The sequence below is a fragment of the Pomacea canaliculata genome, linkage group LG6 (genome assembly GCF_003073045.1).
Source record: "Pomacea canaliculata isolate SZHN2017 linkage group LG6, ASM307304v1, whole genome shotgun sequence".
Classification (NCBI taxonomy): domain Eukaryota; kingdom Metazoa; phylum Mollusca; class Gastropoda; order Architaenioglossa; family Ampullariidae; genus Pomacea; species Pomacea canaliculata.
In genome coordinates this window covers 14,241,314-14,260,258 of record NC_037595.1, presented here as the reverse complement: position 1 = coordinate 14,260,258, position 18,945 = coordinate 14,241,314, and the positions used below count along the sequence as shown (strand labels likewise).

At 42.5% G+C, this 18,945-nt stretch overlaps 1 protein-coding gene across 1 annotated transcript; it reads left to right on the top strand.

The window, feature by feature from the left end:
• Positions 1 to 205: 205 nt before the first annotated feature.
• Positions 206 to 17,717, top strand: LOC112567017 (palmitoleoyl-protein carboxylesterase notum1a-like). Its single transcript, XM_025243451.1, is given in 15 exon segments — positions 206 to 284; positions 3,617 to 3,931; positions 7,718 to 7,770; positions 10,072 to 10,167; positions 10,809 to 10,869; positions 11,046 to 11,101; positions 11,676 to 11,701; positions 11,704 to 11,780; positions 12,030 to 12,218; positions 12,705 to 12,802; positions 13,010 to 13,160; positions 13,585 to 13,632; positions 13,835 to 13,960; positions 14,337 to 14,473; positions 15,026 to 17,717. Coding segments are annotated over 15 exon segments (1,722 nt in total). The 5' UTR covers positions 206 to 222; the 3' UTR covers positions 15,253 to 17,717.
• Positions 17,718 to 18,945: the final 1,228 nt, after the last annotated feature.

Sequence of the window (18,945 nt, the reverse complement as noted above, 5' to 3'; positions counted from 1 at the left end):
GAGCCCACCTGAAGGAGGGAGATGTTCAGCCCTCGCTTGTCTGGAAGCCAGAGGCTAGGACAGTCGCCAGCTCCATATCCTCAACATAGTCTGACGTCATTCACAGAGAATGACGCTCACAGGCTGACGTCAATTCTAGAAGATAGAATGACGCAGTGCTAGACATTGACGTCAGCCTGCGAGCGTCATTGTCTGTGAATGACGTCAGACTATGTTGAGGACATGCAGCAGGCGACTCAAGTCTACAGGAAGCTGCAGGCACTGACTAGTGACAGCAAGCGAAAGTAAGGTCAGCAGTGTGTGACATGACACCGACACTGGCATTGCGCTGACAAACACGGTCTGTGTGCTGTCCGTTTATTTACAGATTTCAGTGTTGACTTGAAGTAGGTAAACAGTTGTGCGGCAAGATGTGAGATGGCCACGTTCCGATTGTGTGTTCTACTCTCTTATATTTAATTTGATAAAATAAAACTGTTAAAATTCAGTTTAGCCGGATGCAGTTGACAAAGTTCTCCAAAGTGGCATTTGCTGGGAGGTGCATGGCGGCCACAAAGGCATGTAGAAAATTATTTCTAGTGTTAACATTGCCTATGCCTGAAGAAGTTTCAGAACTTTAGTCGCGTGTTATTTTAAGACTGTTACTGCTAGTTTGATGTGTCGGGATGCTTAAGATGGCGAATTTATTAGATATCTTATATGGAGTAGTAAGTATGGTATATCCACTAGATGACAATTCCAGTCCCTTTCATTTTAAAGCTGGAAATAAAAGTGTTACGACGACGACTTTTCAACGATGAATATTGCCTCTGACCTCAGCAGGTTGTGAGACAGAAGAAGCTGTATCTTCCTTATCTCTCAGTCTAACGTTCCCTCCCTCACTGTATTTCCTCACAGTCCTCCGACTTATTCCAGTATTCTCTCTCTCGCTGTAGTTTGTTACAATCCTTTCAGTCCATATTCTCTCTGGCACTGTATTTTCGTTTCTGTGGGAGCTTTGTACAGGATAGGGAGACAGGAATGTTTTCGAAAGAGTTTTATTTTTAAATCTTTAGGGTGTTGGAAGAAATGGATGCCGATGACTTCATTCGTCATAAACCATCGACACTCCTCATAAGGCAGTCCGACCACGTCATGGTGCAATGACGGGATTTTATTCTCTTGTGTCTTACGGCTGACTTCAATCCCCCATCCTTGTTTCCTTCTAACCGTTACTTTATTATTTTTCCTCTTTCTTTCCGACTGTTTCTGGGGTTTTTTTTCTTTTAACAAATCTTTCTCCCACTTCTTCACGGTGGCGACACAAGAAGTGCTACCTGCGACTGCGATGCTGGCCAGGCCGCTTTGATCACGATCCAAAGTTTTTGAAAGGGCTTGGCAAGTTTTGAGCGCAAATTCAGAGAAGCGAGAGCACGCGACATGGGTAGTTTTAAGATGAGGGTATTAAGCTTTTTTCCAAACCACCTCCTGCCATCCCACCACCTTCTCTCTTAGCCTACATCCCGACTGCCCCCACTCCCATCAGAATCCTAGCGCCTGTTCCCTGACGTCGGCCCCTCATCGAGAGTTGCCCGAGCTTTTGATCTCCCGCTCTCGTGCTGTCTACATAGGGAGAACTTCAAAAGACAGTTTTGGCTGCCCTCTCCGACAATACGAAGCACTCACTTCCAAAGTTTTACCTTTCGCCGTTCACATTCAGACAAGCGTTTCAAGTAAGTGCAACCATCAAAGGCGTTGTTGGGATCGGAGAGCGACGTCAGTTTTTAGTCTTTATGTAACAACACAATGTAATTGATCGCACAGTGTTCCCCCATAATTGTTTGATCTTTATATCAGTGTATATTATTCTGATTCCATTATGTCAACTTACCTCATTATACATTCTGCGATGACTGCTTTTAAAGGAAGAGAACAACGGTATCTTTCTCGGTGATGTACATATTTCATTGCGGTTTATATCACTCTTTGGAATTTCTTTTTAGTTTCCACATCTTGTACGCTGGCTTTCCTTTTGTGTTAGGATGTTATTAGAGTCCTGCGAGAGGGAGATAATGGAGACGAGCCCGTGTACAAGAGAAATCGGACGTTTTGGTACATCATTTATATCTTGGTTGTTCGGTGCCGATGGGCAGCAGCTGAACATCAGGAATGAAAGACATTATGACGTAACATGCAAAACATGACTTTGAACAGAGCGAATGGACAGTAGTCTGTTCACCTGTGGGTCCTGGTATTATCTCGCGGAATGAGCCGATAGTTTATTGGGACGTGAGAGAGAGAGACAGGTGAGAGTAAGACTAATGTAAATTTTTCTGTCATTTTGACTTGATCATCAGTTGAAAATTAAAGCTATATTTTTCATAAACGCCGCTAGCGGTCTTAATCCATTCTCTCAGCTATGTACACTATTTGTGAAATGTTGATAGCAAACGTGGTTTTTACCGTTCACAATCATTGGCGCCATTGTGGAGGCGCAGGTCGCGGGGCGCCCCCGATGCCAGGTTCGTCTCCTCGTGTCGCCGCTTGTTGCTAAGATTAGGACTGGGGGAGGAGTAGACGTAATTGCAGGGTCAGGTGTAAGACTTAAAGCCGGTGTTTGTGTGAAGCCTGTCCTCCACACCTGGGAAGCTCCGTTGGGGTTTGGATGACGACCAGGATATCGTTATCTTTGCCAGGTCCCGTGACGGTGGTCGGGCGGCCCTGTGAAGTGCTGCCATCTTATCTACTCGCCATATCACGCTTGTTAACCGGGAATACTAGCTCCCCCCGTTCGAGAATAAGGGCCGCCTCCACATCTCCTAATCCTGAGCTTTCCGCCACTGGGCCGCCCACCGACAGGTCTCGGAACATTTTGTAACGATCATTGCGAGAAAGTCGTCATGTGAGGCTTATGGGCTGTCACGTGGTGTGTGTGGGAGAGGGGTGTATATATATATGCACGCTTGAGTGAGTACACAAGGGTGGGTGGGGTTGGGGTGTGTGTGTGTGACTGTTCGTCTGTTTCTCTGTCCTCACGCCATTGTACCCCATCTCTTTCTCTCTGCCTGTCTGTCCGTGAACACGTGTTTGCGCTGTTTCTGCAACAAAAGTTTATTCCTTTGATGAGAAACCAGACGATAGTATTTGTAGTGAACAGAAGCGTGATATCAAACGACGTTACTCAGTAAAACATTATTTTATTCATAGTTGATATTTGCTGAGTATAGTTCAACATGTCAGCAGGTCAGCAACAGGTAAGAGTGTAAAGACGGGCAACATCCATCTTACATGACATTTATTTTTCGTGTGGAAAACTCTTGAGAAGAATGTTGTGTATTGGGAGTCTCATAGCCCAAACGAGTCTGGAACTTGGGTAGGTATAACTGCACAAGACCTGTGACCATGCACACGGGTGGTTGTCGGCGTAAAACTGGCGAGGGGGTGGCGGCGTAGTCGGGTAGTACCTTCCACTTTAGACCAGAAGGTCACTCGAATCCCGAAAACTCCAGCACCCGGCAGCAGGAAAGGTTAAGGGCGACAGAAGGGGAAGATCATGGGTTCGCTTTTCCTCAAACCGTGCTTTAACACGGTATAAATCACATAGTTACATCACGCTGTTCTTCCTTTTATTCGGTTGCAGCAGCAGCATGGACAGCAAGTATCAGCATCAGCACCATGGCGTCAAACGAGCGCTGCACGTGCTACGCGTGATGTACATGCTGACGCTTTGCATTCTGACGCCCAGGCCGTCGACGGCACAGCGGGGACGGGGTGACGCCAGTGACGTCACGCTTGGCACGCAGAGACTGGGTCGGATGGACAGCAAAGCGCAAGTGCTGCTGCAGGAGATGACCTCCCCGACCCGCGCCTGCGGCGAGACGGACATGGCGCTGATGCGACGTAAGCGACTGCGGCATCCCAGCATCACCTGCAACGACGGCAGCAGCGCCGGGTGAGTGTCTGAGAAGTGGTGTGTTGGTGTTGCTGATGTAGTCTTTCTGCGATCATTGTTCACTGTTGGCGGCGACGTCATCATCTACTGGTCACCCGTGGTCGTGGTTGATGCTGTGTGCGATGATTACCCGACTGATGAATGCGAACCAGCTTGTGTCGGGTAATACAGACTTTCATTCGTTATGAGCCGACTTTCTAGAATTAATTAAATGGACTACTTCTCGGGGTGACCTGGACTTCACGCCTAGAGTGTTGAAGCACCCATCGCGCTAGGGACAGTGGGCGGGGCAGAGAGCTCGACATGTCAATCAATGTACAAGGTGAGATGAACGGCAAGATCGCTGTGTGATGGATAAAGATTGTTCATCTTGAAAGGAGTAAGGCCCTTTGATGTAGCCGGCAAGCTGGGGGAGGCTTGAGAGTCTCACGTCAAGATGAGATGTCCTCGTGTGAAAATTTCTCCCTCCAACCGACACAAGCACACACACAGAAGCAGGGGACAAGTTGTCAAACAGGCTGACTGACCTCTCTGCCATAACTTCACACTTTCACATCTCTTTGCGAGCGTATACTTCAAGTTTGTATGTATATATAAGCTGGGCTACAATTAGCCAAATCACTGATTGAGGCGCGGCTTTATTATGTATACATACAAAATGCACGTTAATAATATCCAACGAAGTTTTCAAAAAGTGTCGACTTATCTTTACCGTCAGCCTTAATATCGGTATGATGACCACATTCGCCATGTTGACAGTCCTCAGGTGTCGCCATAAGAATGCTGAAGTACAGAAGGAACTAGAGCCCCCTCGCTCATTTATCTGTCGAGAGGACGCCGTGACCACTGCAAGTCCTGCCTGTCTGGTTGAGGTCACGGGGTCAAAGGAGAGTCAGGCATTCAGGTTGTAGTGGGTTGTTGGGTGCAACGGGATCACAGCAGTTGTAACGTTCTATCGCGGTTGATGAACATTGAGAAGATCGCATCATCATCTAGGGTTGGGTTACTGGGCAAGTGATACGACAGCAAACACTCGAGTATTTGTGAAAAGATCAAGGAGAGGTCTAGACATCCTATAACTGTTAGCATCAGTAATATTTATTCATTCTCATCGACTTGTGGATGGCGCATCGATAACAACTCGCAGGTTGCATCGACTTTGCAATGTGCATTGTCTTCCTGAGTCTCTCCTATGAAGTTGTCCTCGCTGTTCAGAGACTGTGACGCAGAGTTTTGATGTCCCTGGTCTTTCTGCCAAACTTTGTTACCTGTAGTTAACGGTCCTAACGTGACGAGCACAGCGCGTGTTTGATGCCATAACAAACGTGCACGTGACATACGCTCTGCAGGTTGGTGGTGCTCAGTGCCCAGTGTAAACTTCTCTGTCTACTGGAATGTCTAACGGTAGAGAAACAGTGCTGGCTCGTCTACAGGGGTAGACAGGGTGCGTCATTTTCACGCCACCCATAGCTTCGTCTGCGCTCAAGTGTTGGTTAAAAAGTGCGCCGGCGTCAGTGGGTAACAAGCCTGCGCCCTGTCTGAAGACCTCACACTTCAAGGTACACCAGCCATGATCGACGAAAGTGTGGATAAAAGAAAACAGTCGGCACGAAAGGTGTAAAAATGTTTTTAACCTCCTCACTTCAAAGGTAAAGACAAATCCGTAATCGATTTCCGGGGAGAAGTTTTTTTTTTTCTCCCGACTTCGCTGGGCGTCTCGGTGAGTGTTTAGAGTGGGAGGTGCTGGGGTAGGGGAAGGTGAGGCACAGGATGGTGGGGAGGAGGGGATGCGGAGTACGGGGGAAGGACAGAGGGAGGAAGAAGCGGATCTGACGTCACATCACGAGTACTAGTCGCTGAGCTAGCTAAGCCCACCAACGAGCATCTTGTGACGTCGTGCAGTCCTGCCTCTGACCACACCCAGCTCCAAGACGTTGATAAAAAAAAAAGTCTTCAGAGATTCTGGGTAACTTGAACAGGGGAGGGTACGTTGGCCGTGTTTGCTATGTAACTTCCCACGTCAACGTTCTGAGAACAAAGATGGACGGTGTCACGGGGTCAAAACCACGTCACTGACAGGTTTTCTAAAAAGGCTTTCAAGTCCCCACAACTGACAAGACTGTGGAATAATGATGTTCAGCGATTTTTTAAAAAACCTTTTCTTTCGTCTGCCACGAAAACACGTGTTAAATAAATTTTAAATTCACAGTACTTGCTCTTACTTAGTTATGGCTTCTCATCGACGAGTTTTTTTTCTCTCTCTCTTGTTTCTCCCTGTCCTTTATTGACGACACAAGCGTAAGCACCAACGACTGAAGATATCGTCGGCTTCTAACTATGACGTCATGCCATTGTAGTTTCTAGCTATGACGTCATGCCATTGTAGTGAGCGTGGTGCACGTCAGACGATGACGACGATGCACGCGCACCCTTGCTGACGCTCATTCAGTGATTGCTTCGGCAGGCGCTGGAGCTGGCGCGCTGTCTCAAAGACCCGAAATGAAATGGAGATGATGCGTCGAAAAAGTCCAACTCCCCGTCGGTAATGATTTCTTCAAAGGCGATCTTTCCACGAGCCTGACTCCAACCGGCGGGGGAAAAATAGGCGCGCGCCGCCTCTCTGAGTCGCCTCCCCTGGCAGCGACACGGCATCAAAAGCAACTTTTACAGGGGAGCAAACCCTTGAGCGGGATGCAAATACCGAAAGAGCCTTTGGAGATTGACTTCAAACAGAGAAGTCTGCAGACAAAACCAAACCGTGCCAGACTTTTACCTGTGAGGCCATACCTATGCACGTGCGGTCATACTTCTCCTCCTCACTCACCCCTCCCCCTCCCCCTCCCTCGCTCTCGACCTTACCAGACGCGTGTTGCTTAACCGGAGTCTTGCTTGTCCGTCGAGGCAAAGAAGGGGAATAAATCACTTTAAATTGCTTTTCCCTTTTAGCCGTGACGTGGGCGTTTGCTTTTTTGAAAACTAAAAAACTGTTAGATTTCTGACATGTTTATTGCCTGGGTTTTTTTTTTTTTTTTCTTCTCTCCATTCTTCTCACACTCTGCACGTGTGGATGAGAATAAGGTAGTCATGTGTAGTGTCGCCCTCTCAGCAATCTTTTGGGAAAAAAGAATGAAATACATTATATATCTTCTGAACAGTAAAACATTTACTTCGTCTGATCTTACAATGCGCACATTTTTGAGAAGAGTGATATTGAGAAGGAAGAGGGAGGAGGACGAAGCCACTACAAGTAAACGGAGATACAGGACTTCCACCATCTGTCTTTTGAAAATGGCGTCATCAGTTTCATAAACTTAACGTTTGATTAGATTATTTCACACCTGTACTACGTCGCATTATAATAAATTCGGCTTCACTTATCTTTGGACGCACACGCACGCGCATTGAAGTGTGCAGCGATTGGTCTCCAGGTCAGCTTATAGTTGCACTAGTGTACTCTACGACCCCTTAATACTAGAAGTATTCACCATGGTCCCCTTGCTAGTCATGATACATGACATGACTTACTACAGTAGTAGTAAGGCTACTCGTACCTTCCCCGTGTCACGCCTGAACCCTTTGATTGGATACCGCCACTTTGATCTTTACCGCTTCCGTCAATGCGGGAACAGATGACTAGTGCGCGACCGTTGTGGGCAAGGAGGTCGTTGTCCTGCTCAGCCTCCGTGCCGTTCATTGCGTGCGCGTGCGTGTATGAACGTGCATGCAATTAATTTCACTGGCTGAATTCAAGTGAAGGTCTAACTGCTTGTCGGTGTGTGTGTGCAGGTACTACATACGCAAATCGCGCGGGAGCTCCAAGTGGATTGTCTTCCTGGAAGGTGAGTACTTGGACATTGCGAGGCCCTGTTGTACACCCAGAGAACCTTGTGAACCGCCAGTGCAAACGTCTGCTGATGGCGCTTGCCCCGGGGGCGGTCGGAGATTGAATACAGCACTCAGCACGGCCACAAAAGACCCATCCTGTGTACAGAGGATGAAAATATTTCCAGTTGTCTGTAAAATCAAGAGAAACTGCTTAGACATTTCCAAGTTGGCATAAGCTTCGTTTCTTCCCCTCTCCCACCAAACACCAATAAAAATGAAATTTAAAAGGGTGGAGATTAGGAGTGTCCAAAAATTGGAATATGGGGCTGAATAAGTTGCAAAGGAAATCGCTAGTCACGATCAAAGGTAAAGGACCAACCCCCTACTAAGCTGCTTTTTTCCTTTTGCCAACAGAACAATTATTGCATCCCCGCCTCCAACAGACGCTTCCCGCTGTACTTCCACCCCCTTGTGTGCACCCCAGACATCTTGTGTTGCGTTAAGAAACATATGTCAGTCTTTAGGGTGAAGGATTGCAGAGTCTATACCGTCTTGAACCCTGTCGATGAACGGTTATTAGAACTTACCTTTCTCACCACTCGAAAGGGTGGAGAAAGACACACCAAGCATGCCCTCCATCCCCTGCTCGTTATTGTAACCCCCTTAAACTGACCCTTACAAAGGACGCGCACTCGTCCAGCGCACCTGATAGCAGTTCAAACGATGCCGGTGGCTGGCAGGTGAAACTGCAGTGCGGTGATCTCCCTGTGTCTCTTTGATCATCTCCGTGGAGTGGCGGCGCCTCAAAGAGCTTGCAAGGGACCTAAGCGACACAGTAGATTGACAGGGGCAGATACTGGAGTACACACGCAAGAGGATGTTGTGGAACGGATGATCAAAAAGCAGAGTGAATTATTACTGATTGTTGTGAGCAGACTGTAATCAGTGCCATATCTAATTTGAAATGAAGCCTGGTTTGCACCGCCAGACTCTTGATCCTAGTCGAGGGCTTTTAATCACTCTTAGCGCCATCGACTGTAGACATGATACCCCGGTTACATCACATGCTGCAGTAGTAGTGAAGATTGTCCTTTGGGAAACACGCTAATGAGGACGACCACACACATGGTGATTGGCAAGCACTCCCAGTTCATGCTCCTCTACACTCACCGAGCGGAAGTGTTGTTGAAGTCCGAATAGGACCTGACGACTTGCTTCCATTGCCGTGCGCCGGCAGAATGCACAATGGCGGGGCCTGGTGCTTAGAAGGTGTTGGTCTCGACACAAAAGCAGCCAGTGGCGGTAAGGGTTGGTAGAAAACAGAAGTTCTGAAGCGCCTTTGATGTCTGAATCAGGTTGCTAATTGGATTTGTCGGTATCGCAAAGCCTGGAGGAAGGCAAGGCTAGGTGTAGAACAGTAGTCGGTATGTTAAACTGATGGTCTGAAAGGATCAGAAGACTGATGTTGAATCTAATCTGCGCCACGAGGAGAGATGAAAAACAGGGTGGCTGACTTCTGACATCCGGTGTGAGTCTGTAATTGGCATCGACCAATTGGAACAAGATGGGTCGGCTGCTTTCAAGAGGGCGGGGAAAAAAACTAGACTGGACGGCGGCTAGGGGAGGTCCTGAGGGTGGGTGCAGGGAGTCGAAGGGGCTGCTAAAGCGGCAGAGATGAAAAACTTTCACGCCTCATTGTAAACCCAGAGTGTTCTGTTTTTGTCGGCTAGCCACTAGATCAGTTAATAAAGAGCAACCAATTTTTTCGTCTAGAAACAAACTGTTTCAGTTTTATCAGAAGAGTGTACTTATGTCATCAAGGCAGAAGAAAACCCAGCTTAAATAATAATGATGAGGATTTATATAGTGCCTTTCCAAAGATTTGCTCAGAGGGCTTTACATAAATCATATTCATTAAATCAACAACAACCATGCACCCATATTCACATATAACAGACACACTCACTTTACAACATTCACTCATAAACAAAGTAAATACAGACACACGTTATGCACATTCAGGGTCAGGACAGGGTCACAGGGAAGTCGTCATTCTGAAAACAGTGTCTTAAGCTTAGACTTAATGTGGTAAGAGGGTCAGAGTGACCACAAACTAATAACCCATACACGTCCTTGGAGTGACAAAGGCTGACAGGTAATTCTTTACAAGTTGATGGGGCTTGGTAGGAGAAAGACCTCTGTCGATATTGTTGTTAGTCACAAACTACAGTTGCAAGTGTATTCTTGAAGATATTTGTATGAAAAGCACAGGTAGCAAAGAAGTCACGTTCATTTTAATTGTTTTCTGTTGGTAGGAGGCTGGTTTTGCTTTGACAGAGCCAGCTGCATAGAGCGCCGACTTATGATGCCCGACTATATGAGCTCTCTCAAGTGGCCCCGCCACAGAAAAGGTACTGATGAATAAGTTCTCAAACTGTAACTTTTCTGCACTTTTCTCTGAGTCAGCTGCTTCCACTTACCTCAAATATGACTATCATCATCAATCTTTATCATCATCACTAACCTCATTGCAATATGGCTGGTACAATTTCCATGTATCCCATTGCCTTTGTCTATGAATTACTCTCAGCATCTGTACATACTTGACCACTTTGCCTGCATATAAAGATAGTGTCAATAGATGATAGGTTATCTTCACCCACTTACACTCCTCCTTAAGGCGGTCCAGTGGCGCAACGGTTATCACCTGTCATCAGTACAGTGAGGGTTGACTGTCCTGGTTCAGCTCTGTCTCAGACATGCTGTTCTTTCTTTGCATGTGGCATCCGTTTACACCAATCCCCCACACCCCTCTCCTTCAACATTCGGTGGATTTCTCATAGAAATCATTGTATTGAGGCAAATGGTGTGGGATAAATCACAGTTTAGCATAAATGTGTATCAACCTAGCAAGATAAAATTATTTATTTATTAGTATTAATTGACTAGCTTGATGCACCAAACTGTTTGGTTTTGAATCACAGGCTGTTAAGCAGTGCAAAATTACAGCTGTAGCCAAACTTTCAAATTCAGCTGCTGGTGGATGTTTCAGGTACAGGAATTCTTTCTTGGGATCCACAGGAGAATCCACATTACTTTCATTCAAATATGGTGTAAGTGTGCTTCTCAAATTACACTATTATCATTTAGTTTGGATTGGCAAAACTTTTCCAGTCTAACCTTAGTAAATTTGAGATTTGAGCTTAGGTGAATTGTTCAACCAGCATAGAAGTAGGACAAAACCAAGGTTTTCATAAAATATCATTTTGAAAGGCTGAATCCATTGCAGGTTAATTCCTTACTGTTCAAGTGATTCCTGGAGTGGAACAAAGAATCGAACAAAAGGTATGATGCCCCAAACCATTATATGTTGTTTTTCCCATTCATACTTTTTTTCCTCTCTTGTAGCACTCTCTTCATCTTGGTACCATAACCGTAACAAAAGAGATGAAGACAAAATAATTTATGATACTGCAAGAATATTGAAGAAAAATGCATTTAAATATGCCTGCAATCTTGTGCACATTTCTGATAAGATTGACATACACAAGTTAAAGCAAGGGGAAGCAACACCATTTCTTCTGAACGTTTTGTTAGATTATAGAGACAAATAGCAAACGTGACTGGAACCCTCTGTGAAAGATGAGAGTTTTGAGGCCAAAGCAGACTTGGAAAAGAACAGTAGAGAGTGAGGCACATGGGCCTAACTGAGGGGGGCTGCCCAAAACCAGGTCCATGGAGAGGTGGTGTTGCTGCCCCATGCTTCTAAAGGAGTAGCAAGGACTAAACTAAACTATGTAGCAGACATGATGGCTTCAATATGAATGGTATGTTGCACCATTACCATCATGTATAGTGATCTGCCATTTGTGATTTGATTTGACACATTAAAGATAGCAGATCTTGTTCTTAATACCAGGTGAGGAGTTTGCTTTTATGGGGTCCTGATTATTGAGGAGGTGATTCAGAAACTAATGAAGAAGGGACTTCGCAAAGCCAGGAAGCTGCTTGTGGCTGGAAGCAGGTAAAGAAAACATACTTGCACATGTGCGCACGTGTGCGCACACACACACATATATGCACAAACTAATCTCACACACAGACACACACACTGCATAATTTTTAAGAGGAGTAGGGAAAGGTGATTCTGCATACTCAGATTGTTTTCCAACCATAGCTTATATTCTATTCTGGCCACAAAGGTTAACAGTACAGGTATTTTACCATGTATAAACTGTATTTATTTTTCTTTGAAAACCATTGATTTCAATAGTGCTGGTGGAACTGGTGTCCTTGTCAACATAGACCACATAGCAGAGATTGTGCGAAGTCGAGCCCCGCAGGTGGAGGTACGAGGTCTAGTAGATGCTGGGTGGTTTTTAGACAAAGACCCAGCTCAAGGCCACGTTTGTCTTAGTGCCCACAGCTGTCCTGCCCTCGTCAGCATTCAGCGAGGTATCAAGTGAGTAAAGTAAAACTGACTTACATTGAAAATCCTCTGTATTAGATCAAAACAGTCACTGTAATAAGATTGATTGTTCTCACAGTTATGAGAAATATGGCATTTGATTAAAATATAATGTTGAGATCATATATCAAAACCTTAGATTTTGTTATGACTTGTATTAAACTTGAGTATTTAGACCCCCGACTATAAAACTATATATAGTCATGTGTTTTAAAAAAAACAAACCCAACAGATTTTCAGTTACCAAAATTGCAGTTTTTTCAATGATGATTTTTTGGGTTTGTGAAATGACAGCTAGAGGTAAGACCTTTGACCTTTGATTTTTAGGATGAGTGTGGAGACAGCTAGAGATTGGATCTTTGACTTTTGAGCATCCCTTGAAGAGAGGGGTACATCTTTTTCTGTCCTTCTATAATGTTTGTATTAGTGGTAGATAAATATATCTTATAGTCACTTATATCAATCTGTTATTATGTTTAGAATGTGGGAGCCACGTCTACCGAAAGATTGCCAAGCCAAGTACCCGACAGAAATATGGCGCTGCTACTTTGGACATAGATTCTATCATATGTTAAAGAGTAAGTTACTGATGTTACAACCAGTTTAGATAGTTTTTTTGAAGTTTTTTTTTTAAAGTATAAGAAGCATTTTGAGGTGTACAAGCAAAATAGTTTTATTTTGCAATGAGTATTTGGCAACATAGGGATTTGGTTGAATGTGTATCATATACAGAATAATTAGCAAACATTTATTTTAAGGTAATGCAGCTTATTCAACTCTTTCAGCTCCTGTGTACATCATACAGAATCTTTATGATGCTGCTCAGATTAAAGTGGACAACATTTTAGATGAGAATAATGGAGGAGACTTCAACGCGAAATGGCAGTATCTCCTGAAGTTGGGGGAAGAAGTCAAGGCCACACTTGAAAATGCTAGGTGATTTTTTTTTCTCATATGCCGAAAAGTAACTTCTAGATAATTTTATTTTTAATTCATGTAGTTGTTTATGATGTGAACTGTAGGATCTTGGTGTGTAGCTGTCAGCACACAAGGGCTGCTTCTTCTTGGAGAAGACTGGTCAATTTAAGGATGTATATCTGTTTCTTTATTATTTAATCAACAAATATTACACAATAATATGTACAAACTTTCTATTCTATTTTCACATTGGTCTTGAAGCTCAAATTAGATATCTCTGGAAGCAGTCATATCTGTTCTTGCTTTTTCTCATCTTATTGCTTACATAATGATAAAATTTATTATGAAACAACCTTCAAGATTAATCGAAGAAACATGATCTTTGCCATTCCTTCTAAAAGGTTTGGTCATTAGATTTGCATTGTCATTTTTTTCTTTTCAGTGCTGTGTTTGCACCTGCCTGCATATCCCACGATGTCCTGTTAAACAGGTACAAATATGAAGATATACAGTATTTTTCTACACATTTGTGTTTTTCAAGTGGTAGTTCTTATGAAGTCATGCCATTTTCATACACACATACAACTCTACCTTTCAGTTATCTTTGAGTATCCGACTAATAAAACTTCGTGTTAAAAAAATAAAGAAAATGGAAGTTGTTTTAGAAAAATGTGTATTTTCTTGTAAAACAGTAAGTGGCACAAGCTGTCTATCGATGGAGTGACCCTATCCCAGTCCATTTACTGCTGGGAAGAAAATGGTGCCTTCACATTTTCCAACTGCCAACATGCCAACATTGCTGGTGTGCAAAATAATAGGTAAATTAACTAAAAAAAAAATTTATGAAGCTTTTGTGGTGGTCAGATTTGCTCATAGATATTGTAACATTTTTGCATAAAGTAAGCAGATTAGTCTATGTGTTTAAACTGGCAGAAAACTAACACCATGTATCCATGTTTGCTTATAATTTACTGTGACACCTGATGGAAAATATCACTCAGATATATAAAAAGTGTCTTATGGCTTTTGAAGCATATGTTTGTTCTCCTAGTACAGTATTTTTTTTGTCTTTTTATTTTGAAGGATTTCAACAAATTTGAACACAAGTGTTGCATTTTGATAGGTTTGACTTTAAGCAAATAGAGGAATACAGAAATATGTAATACATGCAAATGTCTCTTTTCATTTACTTAGGTTACAAACAAGTGGGACATCTCGTAATGATACACCACTGGCAGATTCACCACCTGCAGGGGAGTCCAAAAAGAAAGGGAAAAAGAAAAACAGAAAGAAGATGAATAGAAAGAACTGGAGAAGAAACAAAAACCAAGGTGTGTTATAACATGTCGGATGGTTGGATTTTTTAAAATCACTTTTTAGGTTTTGAGGGGGGAACGATTGGTGTTTTACACCGAGACAGCAACTAAGGCTATATCATGGCAAGGCAGCCAGATGCTTAGGTTTAGGGGAGAAAAACACGTGCGCAGATTTTCCTACAGACTTTATACATCTCTGCCTTAGTACTACTAACAATACTAGTATTTTGAAGAAACAAAAATACTAAGTATTAAAAATGAACAGATCCTCCACTTTAGGATTTTTCAATTTTTTCAATAGCTCAGGGAATTTATCATGTCATGAATGTATAGGTCTGTAATCTGTTGTTTAGTGAAAAATTAGTGCCTTTAATAATTAGATTTTCAATATTTAATGTTGCTTTTTGCAAGCAAATATATGGTTATTTTCTTGTTATTCTTTCTCCAAAAGCAAATAATGTAGAAGAAAAACCTTTACTTTTATGGGAAGTTGTGAAAAGGTTTACTATACTTCAGGGTAGGGGATAAAATCTTCAACTTTGACCTTTTTAATATTACCTTCGACAGGACATTCATCAGATACTGATAGAAGCCGACGAGAAGCAGAGAGAGGATCCAGGTGTAAGAAGCACTTGCTGGATCGCTGCCCTTGGCCCCATTGCAACTGTTCGTGTCTGCGTTGCTGCTGGCCGGACACAATGAATGAAGTGAACCAATACTTCATGAAAAATCTTGCATCTGCCATGGACATAGATCCTGTTAAGATGCAGAACATGCATCTGTGTGGCTATTAGCATAATCTGTGAAAGAATTCAGAGGCGCAATTTCTTCTATTGAAGTCAAACATTTATAGTGTGATCTTTGCGAGTCACTACTACCTTATACCTCAGAGGAGTATATGGTGAACTGCAAACTTCCAGAGAGCTTCATATTGCATGCAGCCTGTAACAGTGTACAGTAGAATAGCACAACCAATCAGCAAAAGTGCAAAGGGGGCTGCTGGCTTTTGGCAAACTGTCCGGCTAGATAGGAGCTCTAAGGATGTCTTTGGAAAGGCTTCAGACATGAATACTGAAGGAGTGAATGACTTTTTCATCAATGTTTGCTGTTTACTTAGTAGTACTCTCAGCATTTGACTTACATTTTTGTGACTGGAGTTCGTCTACATTGTTAGCAGGCTGTTAAAGTATTTGCAAAACTTGACCAGAAACCAGACAAGTTTCTTTTTACTTCTGTGCAATTTTTTGAACTCAGGGCACCAGCACATCAAATGTGGAAGAGCTCGGTGTGGTGTTCACTGCTGACTAGACTGTTGTTTCCACAATATCCCACAGTAATAGCTTTATTCTGTGTAGAGAGATACACAGTCACCGTTCCCAGACTAGAATAGACAAGAGAACAATGCTGGCAGTGTCTTGAAACCTGTAGATATGACAGTACTAAATGACAGTGCCATACACTCTGGCAACAAATTAAGAGGCTAGCCAACCTGTATTTTCTGTACCCATGTTTTGTGAGAAGCCAGTACCTTTTGAAACTTGCTAGAATTTATTGTCTGAAAGAGCTGAGACTTCAAAAAGAAAAAGTGAAGCTGTGTATGTGGCAGAAAGTTTTTGGTACCATCTAGTCATACACATGCACGTATCTGTTAACAGACAAACTGCCTTTGCCTATCCCAAGCTTAAATTTTAGATGTTTTTCATAAAATACTAAACTGAAGTATGTGGCACTCTTTAATATTTCTTCCTTGTGCAAGATGTACAATCTCTGATTTTTCCACTTGTTCACAGCCCAACAATAATAGGACTGTTCTCAGTTGTTGCATGACCAGAGCATTTCATGACCTCATAAATGGACTGTAGTGTTATGGTGTGAATGTTACAGATATGAGGCTGAAAGAAATATTTTTGAATTATACAACAAGTTTACCTCAGTTTCTTCTCATGTAATAATATCAGTCTCAGCCATCGTCTAACATATGCTGAAAATATTAAGTGAATATTTTAAATTGTTTTTACTTTGCCTTTATGGCAGGCACAGAAAGTCAGTTCCAACCATCTCCACAGAAAGAAACATGTTAGACAAGTTTCTACATCCCAATGACTGATTTGTTACTTGGTGAACTCTTTTCACTGCTGCAGTGCCCATAATTCCTTTTTTAGAGGACTGATGATAAAATTTAATTCACATGCAGGTGGAAGTAATGTTTGTAGCTATCTTTGGTGTACCTGATAGATTACATGACACACTGACACAGATTACATCTGGCATAGAAGACATCGTCCCACCCAACATTTCAGATGAATAACAAGACTTCTTTATGATCCTGCTAAAGCCACTACCACATTACACCATGCAAGACCCATTTGACACACATCACATGAGACTGACACACTTGACACATTATGCAAGACTGACATACCTGGCACACATCCTGCAAGACTGACATACCGAGCACACCTACATAAGATGCATTAACCCTGAGCTTGTGGTATTCAGTGCAACGAGATGGTTAAATGTGACCACTGACCTGGACATAGGTTGTGATTTTCAGAATATGTAGATGTTGTATCTGTACATAGATTTTCATAGAGGTTGTGATTTGTTTAGTGTTGGCTCTGTGTGTGTGTGTGTGAGAACGAGTGAAAGAGGCTGTAAGAGATCAACACTGGTACTTTGTGAGAGACTGACACTTCTTATTGTTTTGGTGAATACACTTTTCACTGTTACCTATCTAATTTTAGTAACAAGCCCCTATTAAAAAAAGAAATCATCCATAACAGCAAGCAAATGAACAAGCTAAAGAAGCTGTGTTGTATCTTGCCCTCCTTCCACATAATGGCCAGATCACATACCTTTTAACATGTTCAAATAGTAAATTTTGGGCAAAGTATCTGTTCTTCGAATGTTAAGCATCTTTTATGTTCATAGGCTAATAGTATACGCTTTGTGATTTGGTCATTTGATAAATTGTGAAAACATGAACTTTAGTGAACACTCATACTGTGGACAATTTTCAAGGTAGACTTTGTAGCTTGTGTGAGGTCCATAATTTTTAGCGCCATACGAATTTGTAAAACTCCTTATATGTTTCGCAAAAATTTCAATGTCAAAAGTAGTACAAGAACAATATTTTATCAGTTTCATTCCCTGTTAGACAAACCACAGGAAGTCACTGATTGCTTAGGTTTTGTTGTTTGTAATATATTTTGAAAGAACATGACTTTGAAGTAAAAGAAGCATAGCTTTATTCAAAATCTGCAGTGAATTTATAGTTTCTGTGTGTGTAATTTGAGATGATTACTGATTCTGTGGTAAAGATTTTGGTTATGATTGTTGGAAGAGGTTGTTTCTATCCCATGTAAAAAGGAATACTATTCAGTGGTTTTGTTGTTCTTGCACCACCCTGACTGCATACTCAAACATTCTAGTCATACAAATGGCCCTAGCATGGCAGCAACAGCTGAAAGTGCACTGTGACTAGCTTAATTTTTCTGGGAAATTTCTGATAAGAAATGGACACTGAACATCCTGGGGTGACAATGAGTAAATCTTTGGTGAAATGCAGAATGTATCAGCTCATGTCCGTAGTGGATGTACATTGAGACTGTTAGATTTTGGTGACATTTCCTATTGAGGCTGTTACATAATGGTGAAGTGCTAGAATGCATCATTTTGTGTAGGTTGTGGATGGCATGCTTATGGAGGGCATTAGATCTTGGTGAAGTGCCAGAATGCATCAAGTCATGTATACTGTGGATGGAGCACTCATTCAGGATGTTGGCAAATCTTCTGACCACTTCCTAGTACTCTTTCCAAAAGGCAATGCTAATGTTCATAAAATAAAGATGCATCAATTATTATGTGTATATCTATTATAAATTTTAAATACCTGTTAAACCTTGAAGAAGCACCTCTTATTTCAGTAACATGATTTATCATCAAAGCTAGCAACATTCAATCAAAACACCAAATTAAAGGTATAAATGGAATTATTTTCCCTCTGTCAATCAAATGGCTATAACTAAACATATGGAAAAAGTGTCTGAACCAAATGTCCTCATGTCTTCAACAGCCAAAGTTGGCAGCACTGCTAAGTTCTGGAATCAATCTCTTGAAGAAATTGAAGAAATCTTTTCAAGCTTCTTCCAAACTTCAGCTGAGGTCTGGTACTTTACAATTACAGAATGGAAGTGTTGGCACTAGACCTGAAAAGTGTATTTTATCTTGATGAGCCAAGGAGAGTTAAAACAGTAGGAGGCTGGCAGAAGCTCCATTAAAGCCGGTCTAGATCAGACAGGTAAAGAGTGTAGGAGCAAAAAAAGAAAACCTGAGGGCTTGCCACACTGTGTGCTTCATTTCTGTTCATGATGATGGTGATGATGTCTATGCTGACGGTTCCTGCTTTTATTTGAGTGCTGGACGGTTGTTGTCGCCACTCCATAAACCCCACCACTCGACTACACATGGAGAAGAAAAATAATCTA